The sequence below is a fragment of the Neovison vison genome, chromosome 10 (genome assembly GCF_020171115.1).
Source record: "Neovison vison isolate M4711 chromosome 10, ASM_NN_V1, whole genome shotgun sequence".
Taxonomy (NCBI): Eukaryota; Metazoa; Chordata; class Mammalia; order Carnivora; family Mustelidae; genus Neogale; species Neogale vison.
In genome coordinates, this window is record NC_058100.1 from 72608351 (window position 1) to 72629738 (window position 21388).

General features: G+C 42.4%; 2 protein-coding genes and 1 non-coding gene across 10 annotated transcripts in view; all 3 read left to right on the forward strand.

Annotated features, from left to right (window-relative positions):
• Positions 1-4988, forward strand: part of ZC3H11A (zinc finger CCCH-type containing 11A) — a 43010-nt gene extending 38022 nt beyond the window's left edge. For all 7 annotated transcript variants that reach the window (XM_044267657.1, XM_044267659.1, XM_044267661.1 and 4 more), the window contains 4 exons: positions 642-972; positions 1982-2148; positions 2520-2587; positions 3003-4988. In XM_044267657.1, coding sequence (XP_044123592.1) covers positions 642-972; positions 1982-2148; positions 2520-2587; positions 3003-3261 — 825 coding nt within the window. In that variant the 3' untranslated portion in view covers positions 3262-4988. The remainder of the gene's footprint in view (positions 1-641; positions 973-1981; positions 2149-2519; positions 2588-3002) is intronic.
• Positions 1355-1460, forward strand: LOC122918921. The gene has a single exon (XR_006386707.1). It is a non-coding gene; the product is annotated as a U6 spliceosomal RNA (small nuclear RNA).
• Positions 4989-14129: 9141 nt separating the features above from the next.
• Positions 14130-19768, forward strand: SNRPE (small nuclear ribonucleoprotein polypeptide E). 2 transcript variants are annotated; one of them, XM_044267665.1, is made up of 5 exons: positions 14130-14239; positions 14752-14778; positions 16059-16121; positions 17317-17395; positions 19545-19768. In XM_044267665.1, exons 1-5 carry the CDS (start codon positions 14186-14188, stop codon positions 19598-19600), a joined length of 279 nt encoding a protein of 92 aa, XP_044123600.1. In that variant the 5' UTR covers positions 14130-14185; the 3' UTR covers positions 19601-19768. The 2 variants fall into 2 exon arrangements, with proteins under 2 accessions (XP_044123600.1, XP_044123599.1); XM_044267664.1 differs by lacking the exon at positions 19545-19768 and having other exon boundaries at positions 17317-17472.
• Positions 19769-21388: the final 1620 nt, after the last annotated feature.

Here is a 21388-nt window from a genome sequence, read left to right on the forward strand (position 1 = left end):
ATAGTTCTTTGGGTTGTCCATTTTTACTGACCCCATAATGTTCTATTATGTCAGTGTAGTCTGCTTCTGGACATTAAGATTTTGCTTTACACAATTAAAGTAATGAACATCATTGTATATAAATCTTGGTGCAAGTGTCTGATTATTTGGGAGGCATTTGTATCTGACTTAGGGTCATGATTGTCTGTGCCTACAAAATCGGGGTTTTCATTGTTTCATACATCTTTAACTTTCATCTTCAGCTAGGTATTTTCTATTTAATATCAAAGAGCAAAAGCTCTTGTGTTTTAGATCATGTTAAACTTTGCTTGACGTGGATGTCAGCCCAGTAAATTATAAACAAGATTTTCTTAATTGAGATAAAATTGACATATTTATTTTTTCTTTTAAACAAAATTTTTGTTTTGTTTTGTTTTGTTTTTAAGATTTTATTTTTTAAGTAACCTGTACACCCAGCGTGGCGCTCGAACTCACAACCTCGAGATCAAGAGTCATTTGCTCTACCGAGTCAGCCAGGGACCCCAAGTTTTTTTTCGGTTGTTGTTTTAATTGAGCTATAAAGCCTGGTAACTTACAAATAATTATCATACAGATTGTTAGAGGTATCAAATTTTAAATCTTTCATATAAATTTACGCTCAGGTTTCAGAAGAGGCCACAGGAGTTGGCATTACTAAAATTCAAGTCAAGAGATGTGAGACCATGAGAGAGAAGCACATGCAGAAACAGCTGGAGAGGGGAACCTCACAGAAGGAGAAATCAGTTCTGACACCTCTCCGGGGAGACGTAGACTCTTGCAATACTCAGATAGGAGAGAAGCCGGTGCTCACTCCTGTGCCGGGCCTCACACGGCACCTGGCAAAGCGGCCTTCCACAAAGTCGTCCCCAAAAGCAGAGGTGGAAACCTCAGGGAGTGGGGACTCGATATTGAATGTGAAGTGTGCAGCACAGAGCTTGGAAAAACGGAGTAAAGGTAAGTTGTTTTTCTAGTGTGTCTTGCTTTAGGATTTGAAAATTACCAAGTTTCTAATAACTCCCTAGCAACAAGTTGAATTCCATTTGTGTTGTATACTTGTCGCATAGGTGAAAAGTAGTATTTCTGATAATTGTACTTAAAAGGACAGATCTTCTTTCTCAGAATTTAAAATTGCTGTTTAAAAAGCTTTGTCTAAGGGCACCTGGTGGCTTAGTCTATTAAGCCTTGGGCTCATGTCATGATCCCAAGGTCCAGGGATTGAGTCCCGCATCGGGCTCCGTGCTTAGTGGGGAGTCTGTGCCTCCCCCCACTTCCCCTGCTCGCCCACTCTCTAAAATTAAAATCTTTTTTAAAAAAATAAATAAAAGCTTTGTTTAAAGCTCACTTTGGCAGCACATATACTAAAATTGGAATGCCCCAGAGAAGATTAGGATGGCCCCCTTTGCAAGAATGATACACAAATTCATGAAGCATTCCATATTTTTAAGTAAGTCATGGGGACGTAACATAGCATGGTGACTATAGTTAACAATACTGTATTGCATATTCAAAAGTTGCTAGGAGAGTAGATCTTAAAAGTGCTCACACAAAAAAATTGTAACTGTATGGTTATGGATTAACGACTTACTGTGACGATCATGTAGTCATGATATATACGAATATTAAATCATTATGTTGTATTCCCAAAACTAATACCATGTTATATGTCAACTATACCTCAGTGGGGGGATAAAAACTCTTTGTGGTGCATCTTTCCTCTGGTTTTGAAGAAGAAAAACACCAGGGAACAGAAGAACAGTAGCGAAGTCAAGAGCCAGTGAAGAATTAATTGAGTATACACTTTATGGCCACATTGTAGTGCATGTTGTTTATGGATTATTTTCAGTTTAGGGGTGTGGATGGTATTTCTAGTATTGCGAAGGAATTTAGATATTCTTAAGTTATTCTCCGTGTGAAAGAGAAATTATTCTAGCTATTAATCAGATATTTTTTTTCTCCCTTGCAGCTAAACCCAAAGTCAATGTGAAGCCATCTGTGGTTAAAGTTGTCTCATCCCCCAAATTGGCCCCCAAACGCAAGGCAGTGGAGGCGCACCCTGCTGTCATTGCAGCTGTGAAGCCACTCAGCTCCAGCAGCGTCCTGCAGGAAAGCCCCACCAAAAAAGCAGCTGTGGTAGGTAGTAGATCTGGCTGGGTGGTATTTTGCACAGTGTGGTAGGAAAGCAGGGAGCAGTCACTGTGCTAGCTCTCTCTGTCGGTGTGCTACTTCTGCCATTTCCAAAGCATCTCAGTTATTTAGGTTGCTACTGTATTTTATAATCACAGACATTTGTGGAGTGGCAGAATGGAATTTTTTTTTTAACTAATTCTTATGGGGGGCAAGATACTTGGCTTATTTCTATACTCAACCTTTAGATGACTTATTCTTGGATTTCTGAGCTTACGGAATGATAACCATGATTCTAAGAAAGTGGCAAAGCAAATGAATATGCTCAAATAAGAAGAGCCCGACTCCCACTGAATTACCTTCCTTTTACTTTTTAGGCAGTTGTCCCACTCCTTTCTGAGGACAAATCAGTCACTGTGCCTGAGATGGAAAAACCTAGAGACAGGTAATACTTTGCAGTTCTTCTTAACCAAACTTTAGGTTACTATATGCACTAGAGAATGACAGTGCTTAAATAAATCTTCAAACATGTCCAGCTTAGCCACTCACACCAACTTAATTGCCAACTTAAATAAATCTGCTAAACTTCCAGTTAATTACAAGAAAACATGCACGCAGGGTTGCCGTTCTCCTTAGGTGCCGCTGTTTATATATTGACTGCATTATTTTTACAGTGTTTTAAATATCTGTTTGAATAATGGTTCTTTAAAAAGTTGAAAATGCCTTATCTCAAATCAGTATCTGTATTTTATTATCAGAGATGACTCTTTGCTAACTGTTCCTGAGACCATGCAGGACCATTCAGTCAACCATCAACAAAGGGCAGGTTTCTAATAATCTTTTGGGTTTTTCCCTTGCAGTCTTGTGTTGCCTCCAACCCAGTCCTCTTCAGATTCCTCCCCACCAGAAGTATCTGGCCCTTCTTCTTCTCAGATGGCCACGAAAACTCGCCGACTCAGTTCCACCTCAACAGGAAAGCCCCCGCTTTCTGTGGAGGATGATTTTGAGAAACTAATATGGGAGATTTCAGGAGGCAAATTAGAAGCTGAGATCGACTTGGATCCTGGGAAAGATGAAGACGACCTTTTGCTTGAGCTGTCAGAGATGATTGATAGCTGAAGGCGGTAGAACATTTAAAAAAAAAAAAATGGACTTAGTTTCATCTATTATAACATTTACCCAAGATGATCGTTTCTTTAGTCTAGCATTTACCCCAAATCAGAAGTATACCTCTGAATTACCTGTATGTGTCCTGAATTCCTTGGGGTCAGATTTTTAAAGTCCCTCGATAACCATTTTGTCCATTCGATGCCATGGTTTAGCATCTGTGAGAAAAATGTTTTGTCTTACACCTCTCCACAAAAAAACTGAGAGGGAGATCCAAGTCGAAGGGTGCAAGAGAACTTAGTGACTCCTTGAGGTGTTTGTCAGTTTGGGCTTTTTTCCCCCCCTTTTGCTGTAGTATTTCTTTTATGTATTGTCTTAATGTACTTATTAATGTAACCTGAGTTTGAAAAGGATGAAGACCAGCTGCTGCCAGTAAGGACCAAATTTCACTCTATCACTAAACAAAAGATCCACTCCGTCTGCGTTAAATTGTATGTCTTTTTAAAAGTATTTGGAGATTCAACTAAGCTTTAGAGAAGGCTGAGCAACTCTGGAAGCTCATAATCTGGACATAACTTTTTCGACCTGATTTCCATGCTTCTGCTGCTCTGTAAGCCTCTGAAGAGCAATAGCTAATTTTATTATTACTGTAATTTTTTTAAGGCTTTAAAGTGCCTCAGGGGTCCTCTGAAACTAATTTTCTATTTCTGGGATTCCCTGGATTCTTAATAAGAGATGGTGACATAATGATTAGAGGAGTTCTTTTTTTAGCATGAAAGTTGTCCCTTCTCTTCTTCAGTACTTGCCTCCAACTGGCATTGAATTATCACAGGGATTAAAATCAGTTTAATTTTTTATTCTAACTCTCCCAGCAATCTCCTCTTGCCCAGTATTTATTTGGTGCCCGTTAACCACCTGAGGGAAAAAAAAAATGAACTCCTCCAAGCTGCCAGTATTTGTCTCTGGACTGTAGCAGTACACTGAACTGTGCTGTAGCGGGGGTGATTGAGATGCTCTGGGGGTGTATTGTATACCTTCCAGTTTTCTTCATTTCTGAATTGAATTTTCTTTTCTTGATGTCAGTCTCCTTCATACCACCTCAAGGTTTAGACTTGTGAAGGAACAAGTATGATGGGGATAAGAGTCTTGAAAGGAGACATATTGTACATAATCAGAAGGAAGAGGAAAGAAGGACTTGTCTGATTTGCAATTTTGCTGTAGGTGGCCAGTTCTGTTTCTCATAGGGAAATCTGGTCCACCTGTCGCGTTGGCTCCTAAGGAACTGCTGTTGTAAGCGGCTCATCAAGAGTTGCACCTCACGTAGCCTTGTTGGGAACATGGAAACGGAAGAAAGCCACAGGACTGCCCGTTCAGTCTTGGGAAGATCTGGATGATTCTGCACAAGCAAAAATGACTTGAAATTTATGTATAGACACCTCTCCACCAATCCATCTTCAGCTGACTGAATGTTGTATAATAGCCCTTCTCCAAAGCAGGGGTGGAATGTTCTGGTTTCACCACAGATTTTCTACTCATTTCATTTTTGGAATCCACTTAAAGATTCCAGGTCCCTTTTGTATATAACCTTTATCCTTTTGCTTTTTTAAAAATAATTTTGTTTCATATTTAAAGTCCTTGTATTAGTCAATGATTCATGTTCAGCATTATTTGAACCATTTGCCATTACAAGAAAGAGAAATACTTATTTGTGTTTTAAATAAAACTGGTGTAGGAAAGTCTGGATGTCGTGAGTTAAATGGTCATAACATCCCTTCAGCCTAGGATCTGCCTCGATGGGGGTCCAGTCACAATGTTGTTGGTCTCTTGCGTAAATGCTCGAATTTCACAGATAACTGTGTGGCTTTAGAAACTTCTCACAAGGACGTATTGCCAAACTTACAAGTGTGCTGTTTTACCGGCATATACTTCAGGAAAGAATATTATTAAATGGGAGGATTTTTTTACCCAGCACTAATATAGAATCAGTATCCTTGTAGCTCAGGTAATGCCATTAATTTTTTTTAAAGATTTATGGGACACCTGGGTGGCTCAGTCGTTAAGTGTCTGCCTTCGGGTCAGGTCATGATCCCAGAGTCCTGGGATAGAGCCCTGCATTGGGCTGCTCCCCAGGAAGCCTGTTTTCCCTCTCCCACGCCCCTGCTTGTGTTCCCTCTCTTGTTGTGTCTCTCTGTGTCAAATAAATAAAATCTTTTTTAGAAAAAAATTATTTTAGAGAGAAAAAGGGCGTGTGCATGCCAGCAGGGAGTTGGGCAGAGGGAGAGAGAGAATCCCAAGCAGACCCTGATGCAGGGTTGCATCTCATGACCCTGAGATCAAGACCTGTACCAAAATCAAGAATTGGACATTTAATGATTGAGCTACCCAAGGACCCCAATGATTTTTTTTTAAAGGAGAGAGGATTTAGAAGTGATCATAGATGGATTCAATTAAGAGCTTTGAAGCATGAAGTTATATTAAATTTTAAGTCCCAAGTGCTAGTGTGCCGATTTTTTAAGGAAATACAAATTTTTTAACTACCAAAGAACACAGATTTTTTCTAATAGTCTGAACAAGTACAACTTTTAACAAAAAGCAAACAGACTGGGGCGCCTGGGTGACTGGCTCCCCCATTAGCAGGGAGTCTTTGAGATTCTTTGCCTCTGACCCTAAGCCCCTTCATGCACAGCCTCTCTAAAATAATATTTTTTTAAAAATGTATTTTTTTAAGGTTTTGTTTTGTTTTGTTTTGTTAATTTATTTGACAGAGAGTACAATTAGGCAGAGCAGCAGGCAGAGGAAGAGGGAGAAGCAGGCTGGCTGCTGCTGCTGAGCAGGGAGACTGATAGGGGGCTTGATCCCAGAACCCTGGGATCATGACCTGAGCCGAAGGCAGATATTTAACCAACTGAGCCACCCAGGCGCCCTAGTATATTGGGTTTTAAATGATTTTCAATTTTAACAGAAGAGGGCCCAAATGGGGATGCTGGGTGGCTCAGTCGGTTAAGCATCTGCCTTCAGCTCAGGTCATGATCCCAGATTCCTGGGATCAAGTCCCACATCCGGCTCCTTCTTCAGGGAGCCTGCTTCTCCCTCTCCGGTTTCTCTCTTGCTCTCTGAAAAACAAGTAATCTTTAAAAAAAAAAAAAAGAAAGAAAAAAGGCCAAATGTTGCAGTCCGGCCCCAGCCAGAAGCCTCAAGATAGTTTGTGACTCATGTATTTGTCTTAAGATAAATGATTCCTGAGGTTCTGACCTTAACTTCAAATTCTGACAGGTCCTCTCAGAACAGAGTTTATTTTCACCTTTCCAATCTTTGAAACCACCACAGAGCTAAGATTGATAATACAATTTCAGAAATCAAGTTTGAGGGACACGTGGGTGGCTCAGTCATTAAGCATCTGCCTTTGGCTCAGGTCATGATCCCAGGGTCCTGGGATGGAGCCCCACATTGGGCTCCCCGCTCAATGGGGAGTCTACTTCTCCCTCTCCCTCAGCTGCTGCCCTTGCTTGTGCTCATTCTTTCTGTCAAATGAAATCTTTAAAAACAAACAAACGAACAATAACACTTTGATCTATGTTTATCAAAGTACAGTGTTACTTTTTTAGAACTGTGGCCTCATTTTGCCGGAATATTTCTGCAATTCTTTAAAATGGATTGCTTTTGATTTGTTAGTTTAGCAGTAGGAAATGGGAGGTCTCCAGTTGCTAATATTTAAAACTTAACATTTACTGAGTGTTTATTATGCACCTCTTAATTCACATATCCATTGTGATACAACTTGCTCTGCGGCCCTGGAAGACCGCTGCTTTGTATCCCCTCTGTAGTGTCTGTGTGGTCAGGTTTCACGATAGGAAGGTATATTCCTATGTGCAATTGGGTTTGATTCACTGACTTTCAAGAGCTCTTTATTTCTTAAATCTGATTTTAGGAAGTTGATTGATAAATCTTTGCAAGTTCCTGCAACCCATTAATATCTTATTCTTAAACTGTGCATCAACTTACTTGAATTTGCAAAATGACGTTAAGGGCGTGAGCATAAAGAAAACACTTGATCCTGACCATTTTCTTAACATTGTACAATAAAATGAGCAAAGAATCAGCAAAAGTTGAGTCACGAGATTTCCTGGGAGCCTAAGGAGAAAGTACTTAGGTTGTATTTAGGTGTTACAAAGGCTGAATCTATGGTGATGAGTAAGAAGTCATGGAGTCAAACTTGGCATTGTCTGTTCCTGGGTTTTCCGGTCTTTGACTCTGTGACTGGTTTGTCCTCAGGAGTCAGACAACAGTCTGTAGAGTTAAGAGTAAGGGTAAGCAGAGCCAGTCAGACTCTGAAAAAAGAGAAGAAAAGATACTCAAACAGCCTCTTGTCTGTTTAATAATAATAATAATAATGAATAAATAAGTGAAATAGGCAATTGGCTGGATCAGGAAGACTCAAAACAAAGGAGAAATTTCAAGGGAAGGGTGAAGCGGAATGGAAGGAATTCCTCTACCTGACAGGTGCATATGGTGAAGGAGGTCCCTTCTTTGGGATGGGAACTCAAGGAGGGCGGCCTAGCTTAGAAAAACTGAGGAAATTTGAAATTAATACGTCAGCAGAACTCCCGTAGAGTATTTTGGACTCCCATCCCTTGAAGAGGCTCAAAATAGAAGCTAACTTCTAACCCTCAGTTAGCACTACTGCCGCCAGGGAGAGCAGGAGAATGTGAACCCCTGCCCAAGAAACACTGGCCGAGGAAGTGCAAAAGTTTGTCAAAAGGCATCAGGAGGGGCGCCTGGGTGGTTCAGTGGGTTAAAGCTTCTGCCTTCAGCTCGGGTCATGATCCCAGGGTCTTGGGATCGAGCCCCGCATCGGGCTCTCTGCTCAGCAGAGAGCCTGCTTTTTCCTCTCTCTCTGCCTGCCTCTCTGCCTACTTGTGATCTCTCTCTGTCAAATAAATAAATAAAATCTTAAAAAAAAAAAAAGGCATCAGGAATGAAGTAGGTGCAAGTGTAAGTAGACGATGCTACAGAGGGAATGACACGTCAGTCTGAAACTGGTAAGGGAAGGCTTCCTTGAGGTGTGAGAGCCGGAGTTCCGCGTGGCTTGCTCAGCAAAGGAGATGGTGTGAGCTGCTAAGAAGGCCAACACAGCAGGCAAGGTTTGTTTTCACTGACCTCTGACTATCCCATTGGTACTTTCTCAGACTCTGCTCTGTCTTATTCTGGCTGTTTGCTGTCAACCATTCCTGGCTTTAGTGTAAACTGAACAAAGATTATTTTAACTGAAAATCTGAGTCACTGCTTTGACTCACTCCTTCTTCTCCCTCCACAATTACAGTCCCTCAGCATGGCTGGTACCTCCTGTATCACCCGTGATGCTCTCCACTCCAGCAAAACTACAAGCTGTCCACTTCCCTGGAACCCTGATCTTTCTCCAGCCTTTTGCCTTTGTTAGTGCTGTCTTTCTCCCTAAAAGTCTCTTCTTTTGGCTAACTCTACACATCCTACAGCCTCTAGGCTACTGTCCCAACACCTTGTTCTCCCTCTCCCCAAACTGGGGTTTGGTGCCATCCACCAGGCACACACTGTTTACCTCCACCGTTTTAAAACTGTTTACCTATCCATCCTCCTCAGCAGACTATAAACTTGGGACAGAGATTCTTACTAACCTTTATATTCTCAGTACCTAGTATCATAACAAAATACCACAGACTGGATGGTTTCAACGACAGAAATTTATTTCCTCACAGTTCTAGAGACTAGAAGTCCAAGATCAAGGTGTTTGAAAATTTTTTTTTTTTCTGAGGCTTCTCTGTGGTTTGCAGGTGCCACCTTCTCACTATGTCTCCACGTAGTCTTTCCTCTCCACGCACGGGTCTGTGTTTTAATGTGTCTATAAGGACACCAGTCATCTTGGATTAGGGCCCACCCATATGACTTCATTTAACCTTAATTACCTCTTTAAGGGCCAGTCTCCAAATACAGTCACATTCTGACATCCTAGGGGGTTAAAGCTTCAACATACACATTCCAGGGAACAAGCTTCAGCCCATAACAAAAGGCATTCAATAAACTTGTGCTGAATTAATGAAAAAGCTCTTGACCCACGTACCCATGTCAGGGGCTGCTGATCTTTGCTCGACTGCCCCTGTCTTTGCAACTCCATTCTTTGGGGTTGTATCCATCACAGCCATTCAGCAAGCTGTGAGATGGACCAGTGGTTCTTAGCCTATTTTGCAGACACCTTGGGAGTATCATGAAAATCTCAAATTTTGCAAGAACTTTATGATCAGTTGTAATTTTTTTAAGGTTTAACTTATTTGATAGAGATTACAAGTAGTCAGGCAAGCAGGGAGAGAGAAGGAAGCAGCTCCCTGCTGAGCAGAGAGCCTGATGCAGGGGTCAATTCCAGGACACTGAGACCATGACCTGAGCAGAAAGCAGAGGCTTTAACCCACTGAGCCACCCAGGCACCCCTGATTAGTTGTAATTTAAAAGGGAAACTTGTTTCGTAGTACCTTCCACTACCTAATGAATTTATGGAAATGATGGTACATTTGAACCTTGAATAACACTGGTTTGAACTACAGAGATCCACTCATAGTATGGACTTTTTTTTTTTTTTTTTAAGAATTGACAGCAAGATCCACAAGGCATTTATTTACCAATCCGCCCCACCCCCCACCCCCCAGTCTTCATGGGACCCAACAGAAGGCAACTGATGGAGGTGTCAAGGCTGCAGCCTTGAGTTCCCTCGGGAGGCCTCTGAGGCCATCAGCAGCCCCTGGAAGCCCCAGGACAGGGCAGAGCAGTAGGCTGCCCTGTGTGCCTATGGGGTGGTCAAGTTGAGTGCAGAGGGCTGGCAGGCAAGAGGGTGGGCTGAGGCAAAAGCACAAAGGGCAGAGATGGTACTGCCTAGGGAGCCTTGATCCCTGAGTCCTCCGTGCCTTTTCTCCCCAAAGTTCCCAGAGGCCAGTGAACTCACATGTGGCTGAAGCTGCCGATAGCCATGGGCCTGTGGTACTCCTCTAGGTCACTGGGGCAGATGTACTGGACTTCCTGGCCCTTGTCACAACCCACAGGCCCACTTGGAGGCTGCCCTGCTAAACCAAGGCCTCCACCATCATACCCCGGCCAGGCCTGCCACAACCCTGTCCACTCCTGGCCTGGCCAGCCTATACTCAAGTTTTTTTTCAATGAATATACGTACAATACACTGTAAATTTTATTTTCTCTTATGATTTTCTAAGATCTTATTTACTTGAGAGTGAGAGAGAACATGAGCAGGGGGGAGGGACAGAGGGAGAAGCAGACTCCCCGCTGAGCAGGGATCACAGGACCTTGGGATCATGACCTGAGCCAAAGGCAGAGGCTTAACGACTGAGCCACCCAGGTGCCCTTGTATTTCCTTTTCTATAAACAGAATGTTCACCTCTATTGCCAATTTTTGTTTTGGATCTATGTGTAAGTTTGTTGCTGCAAATGCTTTAATATTTAACAGGGATGGGCTCTATTTTTCCAGCCCTTGAATCTGGCTTGAGGTGTGAACTGTATGTATACTAGTACCAAGCCTGGCCTTTAAAAGGTACTGTTGGCTTCAGCCTTGGGTTTTGGAGGCCTGGGACACCATTTAAGAAAGTATTCTGGGAGGGGGGGGCACCTGAGTGGCTCAGTGGGTTAAAGCCTCTGCCTTCAGCTCAGGTCATGATCCCAGGTCCTGGGATCGAGTCCCGCATGCAGGTGTGGGGGGGTCTCTGCTCAGCAGGGAGCCTGCTTCCCTCTCTCTCTGCCTGCCTCTTTGCCTATCTCTGTGAAACAAATAAAATCTTTAAAAAAAAAAAAGTAAGTATTCTAGGGGCACCTGGGTGTCTCAGTTGGTTAATCATTCAACTCTTGATTTCTACTCAGGTCATGATCTCAAGGTCATGAGATTGAGGCTCCATACTGGGTGTGAAGCCTGCTTAAGGTTCTCTCTCCCTTTCCCTCTGGTCCTCTGGCAACAGGCATGTGCTCGTGCTCTCTCTTAAAACGAAAAAAGAAACCAGGGCACCTGGGTGGCTCAGTGGGTTGAAGCCTCTGCCTTCAGCTCAGGTCATGATACTGGGGTCCTGGGATCGAGCCCTACATCGAGCTCTCTGCTCAGTGGGGAGCCTGCTTCCTCCTCTCTCTCTGCCTGCCTCTCTGCCTGCTTGTGATGTCTGTCAAATAAATAAATAAAATCTTTAAAAACAAAAACATAAAAAGAAACCATCCTACTCTGCAAGAGAGATGAGGTGTGAGGCCCTGGGCCTGCACAGACATGGAGTCTGGAGCTGGCCCCAGTGAGGCCAGCTTTCCATACACACACCCCAAGCCCTTAAATAGGCCTTCTGGAGAAAAAAAAAAAAAAAAAGTCCATCTAAGTGCTGGCCAAATTCTTGACTCACAAAATCATAAATTATGACAAAAGTTACTGTTTTGGGGCGCCTGGGTGGCTCAGTGGGTTAAGCCTCTGCCTTCGGCTCGGGTCATGGTCCCAGGGTCCTGGGATTGAGCCCCGCATCGGGCTCTCTGCTCTGCAGGGAGCCTGCTTCCTCCTCTCTCTCTGCCTGCCTCTCTGCCTACTTGTGATCTCTGTCAGATAAATAAAGAAAAAATCTTAAAAAAAAAAGTTACTGTTTTAAGCTACCAAGTTTTGAATTATTTCTTTCACAGAAATAGAGAACCAGAAAAGTGTTTTTTAAAAAGCTCTTTATATACTAGTAAAATTACCCATTTGTCTTTGATGTGGTACAAACATACTTCTCCCTGATCTTTTGACTTTGCTTACTGTGGTGGTGTTTTAGTCACCCAAAACTATATGTGATTTTTACATAATTGAATTTGTCACTTTGTCTTCTAAAAACCAGCAAGAGCATGCAATTGAGGAAAAGATAACTAAGAAGAAGAAAGAGGTAATATCTATGATTAAACTAGATAAGTTTGCAAGAGGAAGCTGAAAACTAAAGAAAACTGAAAAATTCCCAAAGACTCAAAGGAAAATTTGAACAAATAGACATCAGGTAGTTAGTTTAAAAAAACTGATTCTAAGTCGTTCTCAAGTTTAATGTAATCACAGTAAAAATACCAAAAGGGGTCTTTTAATTAGATAGGATAATTTTAAAGTTTGTAAGAAAAATAAATAAGAACAGCTAAGAAAGTTCTATCAACTTCTAGTCCTGCCAAATAAGGAAATATTATACAGTACTTGTAACAGTGACACTGGTCCATACACACAAAGATCAATTGAGCAAAATAGAAACTATACATATTTACATACACTTGGTATATTATAAATGTGGCATTTTAAATTAAATGGGGGAACAACAGATTTTTTGTAATGGTAAAAGAAAAACTGGGTAGCCATCTAGATATTATAAAGTTGTTATCAGTTCTTGGATATACTGGGATAACATTTTAGATGGATCAAAGATTTAAATGTAAGAAAGCAAAATCACTTAGAAAAAATAGGGGCGCCTCTGTGGCTCAACCAGTTAAGCATCCCACTCTTGATTTCCACTCAAGTCATGTTCTTGGCTCAGGTCATGATCTCAGGGTCATGAGACAGACCCCTGCATCAGGCTCTGCGCTCAGTCAGGAGTCTGCTTGAGATTCTCTCCTTCCCTCCTCCTCTCTCTCTTTCTAAAATAAATAAATCTTTAAAAAATAAAGGATAAAACAAATCTCATGAGTTGTATAATCAGATGACTGATTAATACAGGGATCAATCCCCAAAAGTTTAGGAATCGTGACTTCAGAGACAGGAAAGTGCAAGAGTAGCTTAGCATCTCTGCATCTGAGATGAAACAAGTCCGAGAGTTTCTTCCAGCCATACCACCTTTAAATTCAACCAATGCCCTGTTTACTCTCTGGACAACATAACCCTTTATTGGGATTGGGGGAGGGGGGAGGGCTTTTTTTTATTTTAAACCAATAATTATTCCATGCGTTTTCTAGCTCAGCCTTAATATCATCCTCAACAGAAGACCTCAGTTAAGCAACTTAGGATTCTGCCACTTGCCTACGCGGGGTCCCCTTGGAGAAATCCCTTCAACTCTGTCAGTTTCTCCATCTGTAAAATGGGTTTTCCGGTCAAATACCATTTTTGCCAGGCCACAAGTCACTGATAAAACCTAACAGATTTCGGCTCCTCCCCTTCCAGCTGTGTTACCCTGGAAACGATGTGCTCCCACACGGAGGCCCTGCTGAGTCCACACACACGCTACTCCTTCACCGACTCTCCAGCTCCGCGACGAAAGACAGGGTCATCTCCATCTTGGTGACAATGAAGCCGATACACAGCAAGGATGAGGAACTTACCCTTTGGTCACACAGGGTCAGAGACCTTGATCTTGATCTTGATCGGGCCCAGCCATCAGACTTCAGGGCTTCCCCGCTAGCCTTGCCCTGTCGCCACCTTACAGTAACGCCCCACAAAGGAGACGAGAGGGGAATTGATTACATGGCGAACCACAGCGCCTGGCTTTTGAATTCGGATTGTTTGTGGCTTCGAGGACCAGGTGTGGAGGCTCCCGGAGCTGGGGCTTCTCGCCGCCATACCCTCTAGACGGCGATGCGGCCCGTTATGCCTAAATTCCAGGGAAACAGGCCTTGGGAAAAGCTCTAAACCAACCCATCTCACACAACGGAGGTACAACTTTTAAGGCCGACACGGGAAACGGAGCCGCGGGAGCCTCCTCAGGCTCCCTCCAGGTGGCGCTGTAAGACTGACTCACGTTCCAAAGTGCACAGCCCTCGTCTGGCTTGCCCCAGGGGAATATAGAGCAGAGCACAGAGAAAAGCAACACTCAAGCCTAGAGAGGCATTTCCCAGGACCCGCCCAGGTCGCCTCGCGGGCGCCATGCACTTCCGCTTCCGGTTCTTTATTCCGGAAGTTGCTTTCTGAAGTAGCGTGCGGTCTTTGTCGGCTTCCACCATGGCGTACCGTGGCCAGGGCCAAAAAGTGCAGAAGGTGATGGTTCAGCCCATCGTATCCTACGCAGCATGTCAGGACTAGCAGGCTCGGGCCAGAAAGCGGGGGGGGGGGGCGAAGGAGCAGACCGAGAGCGGGCCTGGGGGAACGGAGTGCGGCCCACATCCCATAAGCCCCCGGGGCGACCGTGGCCGGGAGAAAGCGCGGGTAGTTGAGAGCCGGTGGGAGGTGGGCTTGGGGAGAGCCCTGTGGTGGGAAGTGCAGGAGTGGCGCGGACGAGCGAAAGGAAGGCAGCCTTAATTAGGAACTGAGTGAAGTGGGAGTCAGCGGTCTCGGAGACGAGGAAGATGCGGGCGCCAAGAAATGGCTGGGGAGTAAGAGAGTGGGCGGGAATTCCGTCAGAACCTTTCGGGAACCCGAAACCAGTGCCCGCCTGGACGCTGTTCGTTTCATGCACACCAGATCTCATGTTCAGAAAACAAAGGCGAGGTGAGGGTAGGTAAGATCGACCGGTATTGGGGAGCACCGTCTGCTCTATGCGTGTGTTTTTTCCTTAACCACTGGTGCAGAACCTCATCTTCAGATACTTGCAGAATGTACGTAAGTTATATGTTCTTTGTTGTTTTGCAATTACCTCTTTAAAAGGTGAATTTATTTGCCTGTGTGTGTCATCCTGTCTGCTCAGTGTGTTCTCGAGTTAAAATTAATTGGTGAAACTGGGGAGGTTGGCTGGCTCAGTCGGTAGAGCACGCGACTCGTGATCTTGGAGCCGTGAGTTCAAGACCCACGTTGAGTGTGGAGATTACTTTAAAAAATCAATCTTAAGTGAAACTTGAGATTGGAGGGGTGCTTGAGGGGAAGGGGCTCAGGCAAAGCTCTAATGTGATGAAATGCCAGCCCAAGCGTTGAAAGAATTGTGTCATCGTTACTTTGCAAGACCAAAATCACTAATTTCAAAAAGTAGTTACTGGCAAACATGACTGGTGTTTGGGTACTTCTGTTGGTAGTCATTATGGCTAGAATATTGGAACCTCTCCCCTTTCTTTCCCCTGAGATGAAACATTGGAAGAAGACTCCTGTGGACTTTAAACCACATAGTAAGGTGGGGGTGGGTGGGTAGTATACTTAAATATAGAAAAGATGCCCAAAAAGGAAGAGAGGAGGGATAGGCTTGGAGGATATTGTGACAGCTTCCTTTCCTTTGGGAGAATTTCTAGCATCCCAAACTGCGAGGTGGTAGGGCAAAGTATTGAAGTTATTTTGGAAATAAGATGTAATTTCTGTTACTCTAGATAATTTTTAGTATGTGATAACATAGTTGGAAGCAGATTAATTTCAAGCTATTGTATTTTTTAAGTAATCTCTACACCCAACATGGGGCTCCAGCCCACAACCCCAAGATCAAGAGACACGGACTTCACCAACCAAGCCAGCCAGTTGCCCCAGGCCATTATGTTTAATCACACCAGATCTGAGGGCCTTTCCCCAGATTGTTAAATGTGAGGGAAGTTAGGAACCTAGCTTCTGGATTCTGCTAAAGCAGATAAGAAAGCCCTTGATCATTGGAAATTACCGCATTGTGCTACACTGTCAGTTTGCACTCTAAATGCATTGAGATGAGAAGCAGTAAGAAATATGACTGAGTCCCAAGATGACAGGAAAATTATTAACTTAGTCCTAGTATTGCATTTATTAAGAATGTTTCTTGGCAAGTAACTATTCTTGGTTATCAGTTCTTGGATATGAATCAAGTAGTTAAAATTCTTGACTTTTACTTTTTAAGGTTTTCTTTAGGAGTTGTTTCTCTGTTGTTTGACCGGAGTGATTGGGTTTTATGTACTTGTTTTTTAAACATAGCTATTTTCATTTTTTTCAGAGATCTCGAATTCAGGTGTGGCTTTATGAGCAAGTGAACATGCGGATAGAGGGCTGTATCATTGTGAGTACCCAGGATGTTTTCTCTCGGAGCAGTGTGTTCACAGAAAATGATTTCACAAAAAATGCCCAGCCAGAGCAGGGTACAAAACGTCAAAGACTCAACCCAAGCAGAGTTCTTCAGGGCCACTATTCTTGTCTCATTGTTCTATTTGATGGGAAAGAGGGAAAATTAATTTTTAATTAAATAACAATGTTAGTATTTGAAGGAGGGAACAAAAGAAAAAAAATTAAAGTCGGGTGAAAACTAATGGTATATTAGTTCTGTATTAGGTGATACCTGAATAGAGCTGGGCGGGGTTAGTTAAATAAGATTTTCGGGATAACAATATCCTAAATAATGTAGGGGGTGATTTATTTTCGAGAGAGAGGTGGGGAGGGGCAAAGGGAGAGGTACAGAGAATCTCAAACAGACGTCCTGTTGAGTGCGGACTCCGGGCCTGATCCCAGGAAAGAATCAGATGCCAACCAACTACACCTCCTACACATCCCATCCCTAAATAATGTGTTGTTGTTGTTATTGTTGTTTTAAGATTTTGTTTACTACTTTGAGAGAGCCACAGAACATGAGTGCGCAAGTGCGAGGAGGTGCAGAGAGAGAGGAAGAGGTAGACTCTCCTCTGAGCAGGGAGCCTGATATAGGACTTGATCCCAGGACATCGAGATCATGACCTGAGCCAAAGGCAGACACTTAACTGACTGAGCCACCTGGGTGCCCCTAAATAAGGTTTTAAAGAAAAATAAAATATGTCTGAAAATTTTAGGATACTTTGATACCTTTAGATATTGTAGGTTCTATTAGTAATCTCCCCTGTTTACAGGGAAAAAAAACATGTTATGGGTAATAGCAAGAGTTGTTTTGTAAGGAGCCTGGGAAGACTGGTGACAGTGGAAGTTAATCTGCATGTATACACACATACTCTGTATTAGGTAAGTTATAAAAGATAGGGACAGTGGGTCTTAGCATAGCTAATCAAATCTTAAATCCACAAGGTTCCAGAGGTAATTTGGAGTACATTTTGGCTTTCTTGTTATTTAAAAAGGCTTTAGGAGGGAGATGGTATTTTAACTAAAAGATTGGTGGAAGATGAGTTTCTGAAGTTAGCTGGCATTTCTGTATCTAGGTTGGTGTATTCATCTGGAGTGGTTTGGGTAGGATTTTACTTGAAAAATGACATTCAGTTGGCTTATTTTTCTAGGGTTTCGATGAGTACATGAACCTCGTATTAGATGATGCTGAAGAGATTCATTCTAAAACAAAGTTAAGAAAACAACTGGGTAAGAATATAGATGGCCTTTGGGAACTGTGGCAAGTTTTATTCAGTTGCAGAATTGAATGAGTTGCAACTCAGTCCATGTTTAAATTCAGTTTGCATTTGAAAACTTACTGTGTGGGAGAGTAGTTCACTCTTGAAATTCTCTGCCACTTACTGCTAACCCCACTCCCGTTACTGCTTTTATTTTTCCACTGAACTCTCACCAAGGTCACCAAAGACAAATGATGTTAAATCTACTAACGGTCAATATTAGTCTTCCTTAAACTCTGAACAGCATTTGGCACTATTGGCCACTCCTACCTTAAAACACTTTGTTCCTTTGGTTCTGTGGTACTGTACTCAAAATTTTCACTTTTCATTTCTGTTTATTCCTTTTCAGACTTCTGTATATTTGTTCCCCGGGGCCCCGCCATTAAATGTTTTGAGTTGCTCAAGACTTGGTTGTAGGTTCTTGTCATTCCGTGCTACTTACCCAAGACTGTATTTTCAATTACCATCTATATCTTGACCTCAGATTTACCTCTGTAGCCCTAGACCTCTCTGAGCCTATTCAACATTTCTACCTGAATGTTTCAAAGACTCCTCAAAGTTAGCGTGTGAGATTTCAAACTCACTTCCCTCCCCTTAACACACTCTTGGAGCTATTTTAGTGTTCCCTGTCTTTCTGAATGGCACCAGCCGCCATTCACTTCACTGATTGATTTTTTTATAACTACCTCATCCCCCTCCAGTACGCTCTTCAAGCCACAGTTATCTTTTAAAAGCACCAGTCTGACCTGGTCGTCCTTTTACTTGAAATCCTTCAGTGACTTCCTGTTGCTAGGAGGATAAGAAAATCTTTAATGTGTTCTGCAAGGTTCTTCATGATCTGGCCTTTTGCCCCCTGCTCATTCTGTATCACTCCACTTCATTTTTCCAAGTTTCATCCAGCTTGTGTTCTTTCAGTTCTCTGAATGTGCACATTTGCCCCACCGTAAATCTTTGTCTGTGCTGTTGCCTGTGTCTTTAGATGTCAAATATCAAGGGTTTGGTTTTGTTTAACTGGGGTAGGGATGGGGGAGGCAAGATGTGTTGTGCTCTCTGAATTTGTAGTAGAACACTCATTAGTTGGGTTATTTTATTAATGTCTCTGTCACTGGGCCAGATGTTCTATAAGTCCTGTCTTTTTTGATCTCTAATAAGACTACTGCCTGATTCAGTGCCTGCCATGTAGTAGAAACTCAGAAATATTTAAATAATGAATGCAATTTCTTAACCCGGTTAACAAAGGAGCTTTAGGATTCATGACTTTAAGACAAACGGAGTCCTTTCTTTTAAAAATCCTATTCATTTGGAGGTTATTTGGATACTTTTGTTTTTAATTGTTTAATGCCCCAGTTCACAGCTCACTAGTACTTTCATCTGTGGTAGGTTTCAGGTGCCTCTTTTTTCCAAACCCTGAGGATTCTCTTGATCCTAAAGTAGATATGTGGAAAGTAGAATCTGAGAAGTGGTATGGTGTTTTGCTATGCTTCTTTCTCCTTGGGCTATTTTTGTGATAGCCTGGATTTTCACAATTAAACTTGTCTTGCCGGGAAAGGCAAACTAGCCTTATTGACATCCTATTCTTTATAAATTAATTAGAGAATTGAATTCCTATGGAAGTATTATCCTGCAGAATATATTAGTATGACCTGTTAAGTTTTAAAAAGTGAAACCATTTAATCTTTGGGATTGATGAGCATTTTTCAGACTGATTTTACTCAACACCAATGTTCTCTAAAAATTTTTATAGACATTCTCAGGAAAAAACTGTTCTTGGGTCAAGTAAGATTAAGAAATGGTGGATAAAGTTCAAACAGGTTTATTAATTGCAGGAATATACTAAGAACTCTAAAAATGGTGCTACTTTTCATAAAATAACATTTCTCTACCTTCATTAGGTTATTACTAGAGAAGTTCATAGGCTCTAATATGAATAGCCTTTCAATATATGGATATTTGAAATTTTTCACATACCTGCTCAAGAGAGAAAGCATTTTCAAAATTGTTTAAATATGATCCAAAATTCTGAGGCTAAATGGTGGTTACATGCTTGCTGAGTCACTATTAATAGGTTTTTCTTTCTTTCTTTCTTTCTTTCTTTTTTTTTTTTAAATTTTGTGTTGCAGGTCGGATCATGCTAAAAGGAGATAATATTACCCTGCTCCAAAGTGTCTCCAACTAGAAATAATCAATGAAGTGAGAAATGCTTGAGAAGGCCATGTAGTTTTGGGTTTTTTGAGATGTTCTTTGTTGGGATGTATTTCTAAAACATTTTGTTTGTATTGTTTTGATTATCTTTATGTTACTACCAGAGGACAATAAATGCTGTGGTATTGTTTTTATTTAAAAATTTACATTTTTTTCTTCTGTCCAGTGATAGAGACTTTTCACTCAGTGGGAGCTAAGTTTTCTGGAGGGTGGCCTTTGCTCTGGGCATTTGTTTTTTTCCAGAGCTTGGATGTATAGATTCTTAAGGCAGAGAGTGGGAGTTCTACCTGACAGGTAAGCCCCTGACACTGCGTGGTAGGGAAGAGGAGGTTACTGTGCTAATGTGTGTCTTCAGCAGCAGGCCTCATTCCGGCTGCTGGGACACAAGAGCTCCTGCCCACAGTAGGCTGGGCATGCTGGAACAGCTTCCGTATCTGCGTAGCACTCTCACGGTCACTCTGTGAGGTCTCTGTGTCTTCTTGTACCACTAAGATCACAATGTGAGAAGTGTTTGGGTATAAGAAAAGAATAAAGTGCCCTAAAAGTACATGTAAAATGAGTCTGTTAACAGTTACCAGGACAGAGACTTGGCGAGATCAGTAACCTGGAAAAGAACACAAGCAGCGCTGCTGAGTTGTTGGGCAGAATGGTGGTGTGTCAGTTGGACCAACACCTGCCTCTTGATGTTGGTGCCTCCCCCTGGTAATTGCTTAAGTCCAAACTGAATTATGTGGACAAATCTTTTACTCCCCCAGTACCTTAGGATGGTTCTAGTTTGGGGCGCCTGGCTGGCTCAGTCAGTAGAACGTGTTACTCTTGATCGTGGGGTCATGAGTTTGAGCCCCATGTTGGGTGTAAGGATTACTTAAATAAACTTAAAGATCTCAGGGGATTTCTAGTTTGAATTCTGATAAGTGATTATGGAGCTTCTGCTGTTACAGAGGTACCAAATCTAATGCAGTGAAACAGACTGCCAAACAAATAGCTTCAGTTCCGTGTGCTAAGTGCTATTTAAATTAGAACTTGGAAGGCGAATAAGGCCTGCCTTAGATTTTGGTGATGAGCGTTGTTTTTTTTTTGTTTTTTTTTTTAAGATTTTATTTATTTATTTGTAAGAGAGAGAAAGAGTCCAGGCAGGCAGAGTGGCAGCAGAGGCAGAAGCAGGCTCCCTGCCGAGCAAGGAGCCTGATGTGGGACTCAACCCCAGGATGCCGGGATCATGACCTGAGCGGAAGGCAGCCACTTAACCAACTGAGCCACCCAGGCGTCCCAGTGATGGGCATTCTTAAGGGTGGGTGAAGAGGGAACAAGAAGTCTGTTCTAGTTCCTGCTTTTCCAAGGGCCTGTGAAGGAGATGGAGTACTTTCATTTAAACTAAAAGGGGCACCTGGGTGGCTCAGTGGGTTAAAGCCTCTGGCTTCGGCTCAGGTCATGATCCCAGGGTCCTGGGATCGAGCCCCACTCCCTGCTGAGCAGGGAGCCTGCTTCCCCCTCTCTCTGCCTGCCTTTCTGCCTACTTGTGATCTCTGTCAAATAAATAAATAAAATCTTTTTTAAAAAATTTAAATTTAAACTAAGTAAAAGAAACCCTTCAAGAGATAGAGCAGGTTTGTAGGTAAGTGTAGAAATTAATGCAGCTCAGAAGTTGGCATTCTAGTGGTTCCTCTACTGTTTGAACCTGTGCCTTTTTGGGCACATTTTGAAATAAAGGGCTACTTTAGCTCTTTTAACATAGTTAAGTTTGAAATGCATTGAACCTGCG

Excerpts from the sequence above, each read along its gene's own strand:
- SNRPE (XM_044267664.1), top strand. The coding sequence starts at position 14,186 with ATGGCGTACCGTGGCCAGGGCCAAAAAGTGCAGAAGGTGATGGTTCAG. Across the intron at positions 14,240-14,751 it reads AGGTGATGGTTCAGCCCATC|AACCTCATCTTCAGATACTT; the intron begins GTATCCTACGCA and ends CCACTGGTGCAG. Across the intron at positions 16,122-17,316 it reads GGATAGAGGGCTGTATCATT|GGTTTCGATGAGTACATGAA; the intron begins GTGAGTACCCAG and ends TTATTTTTCTAG.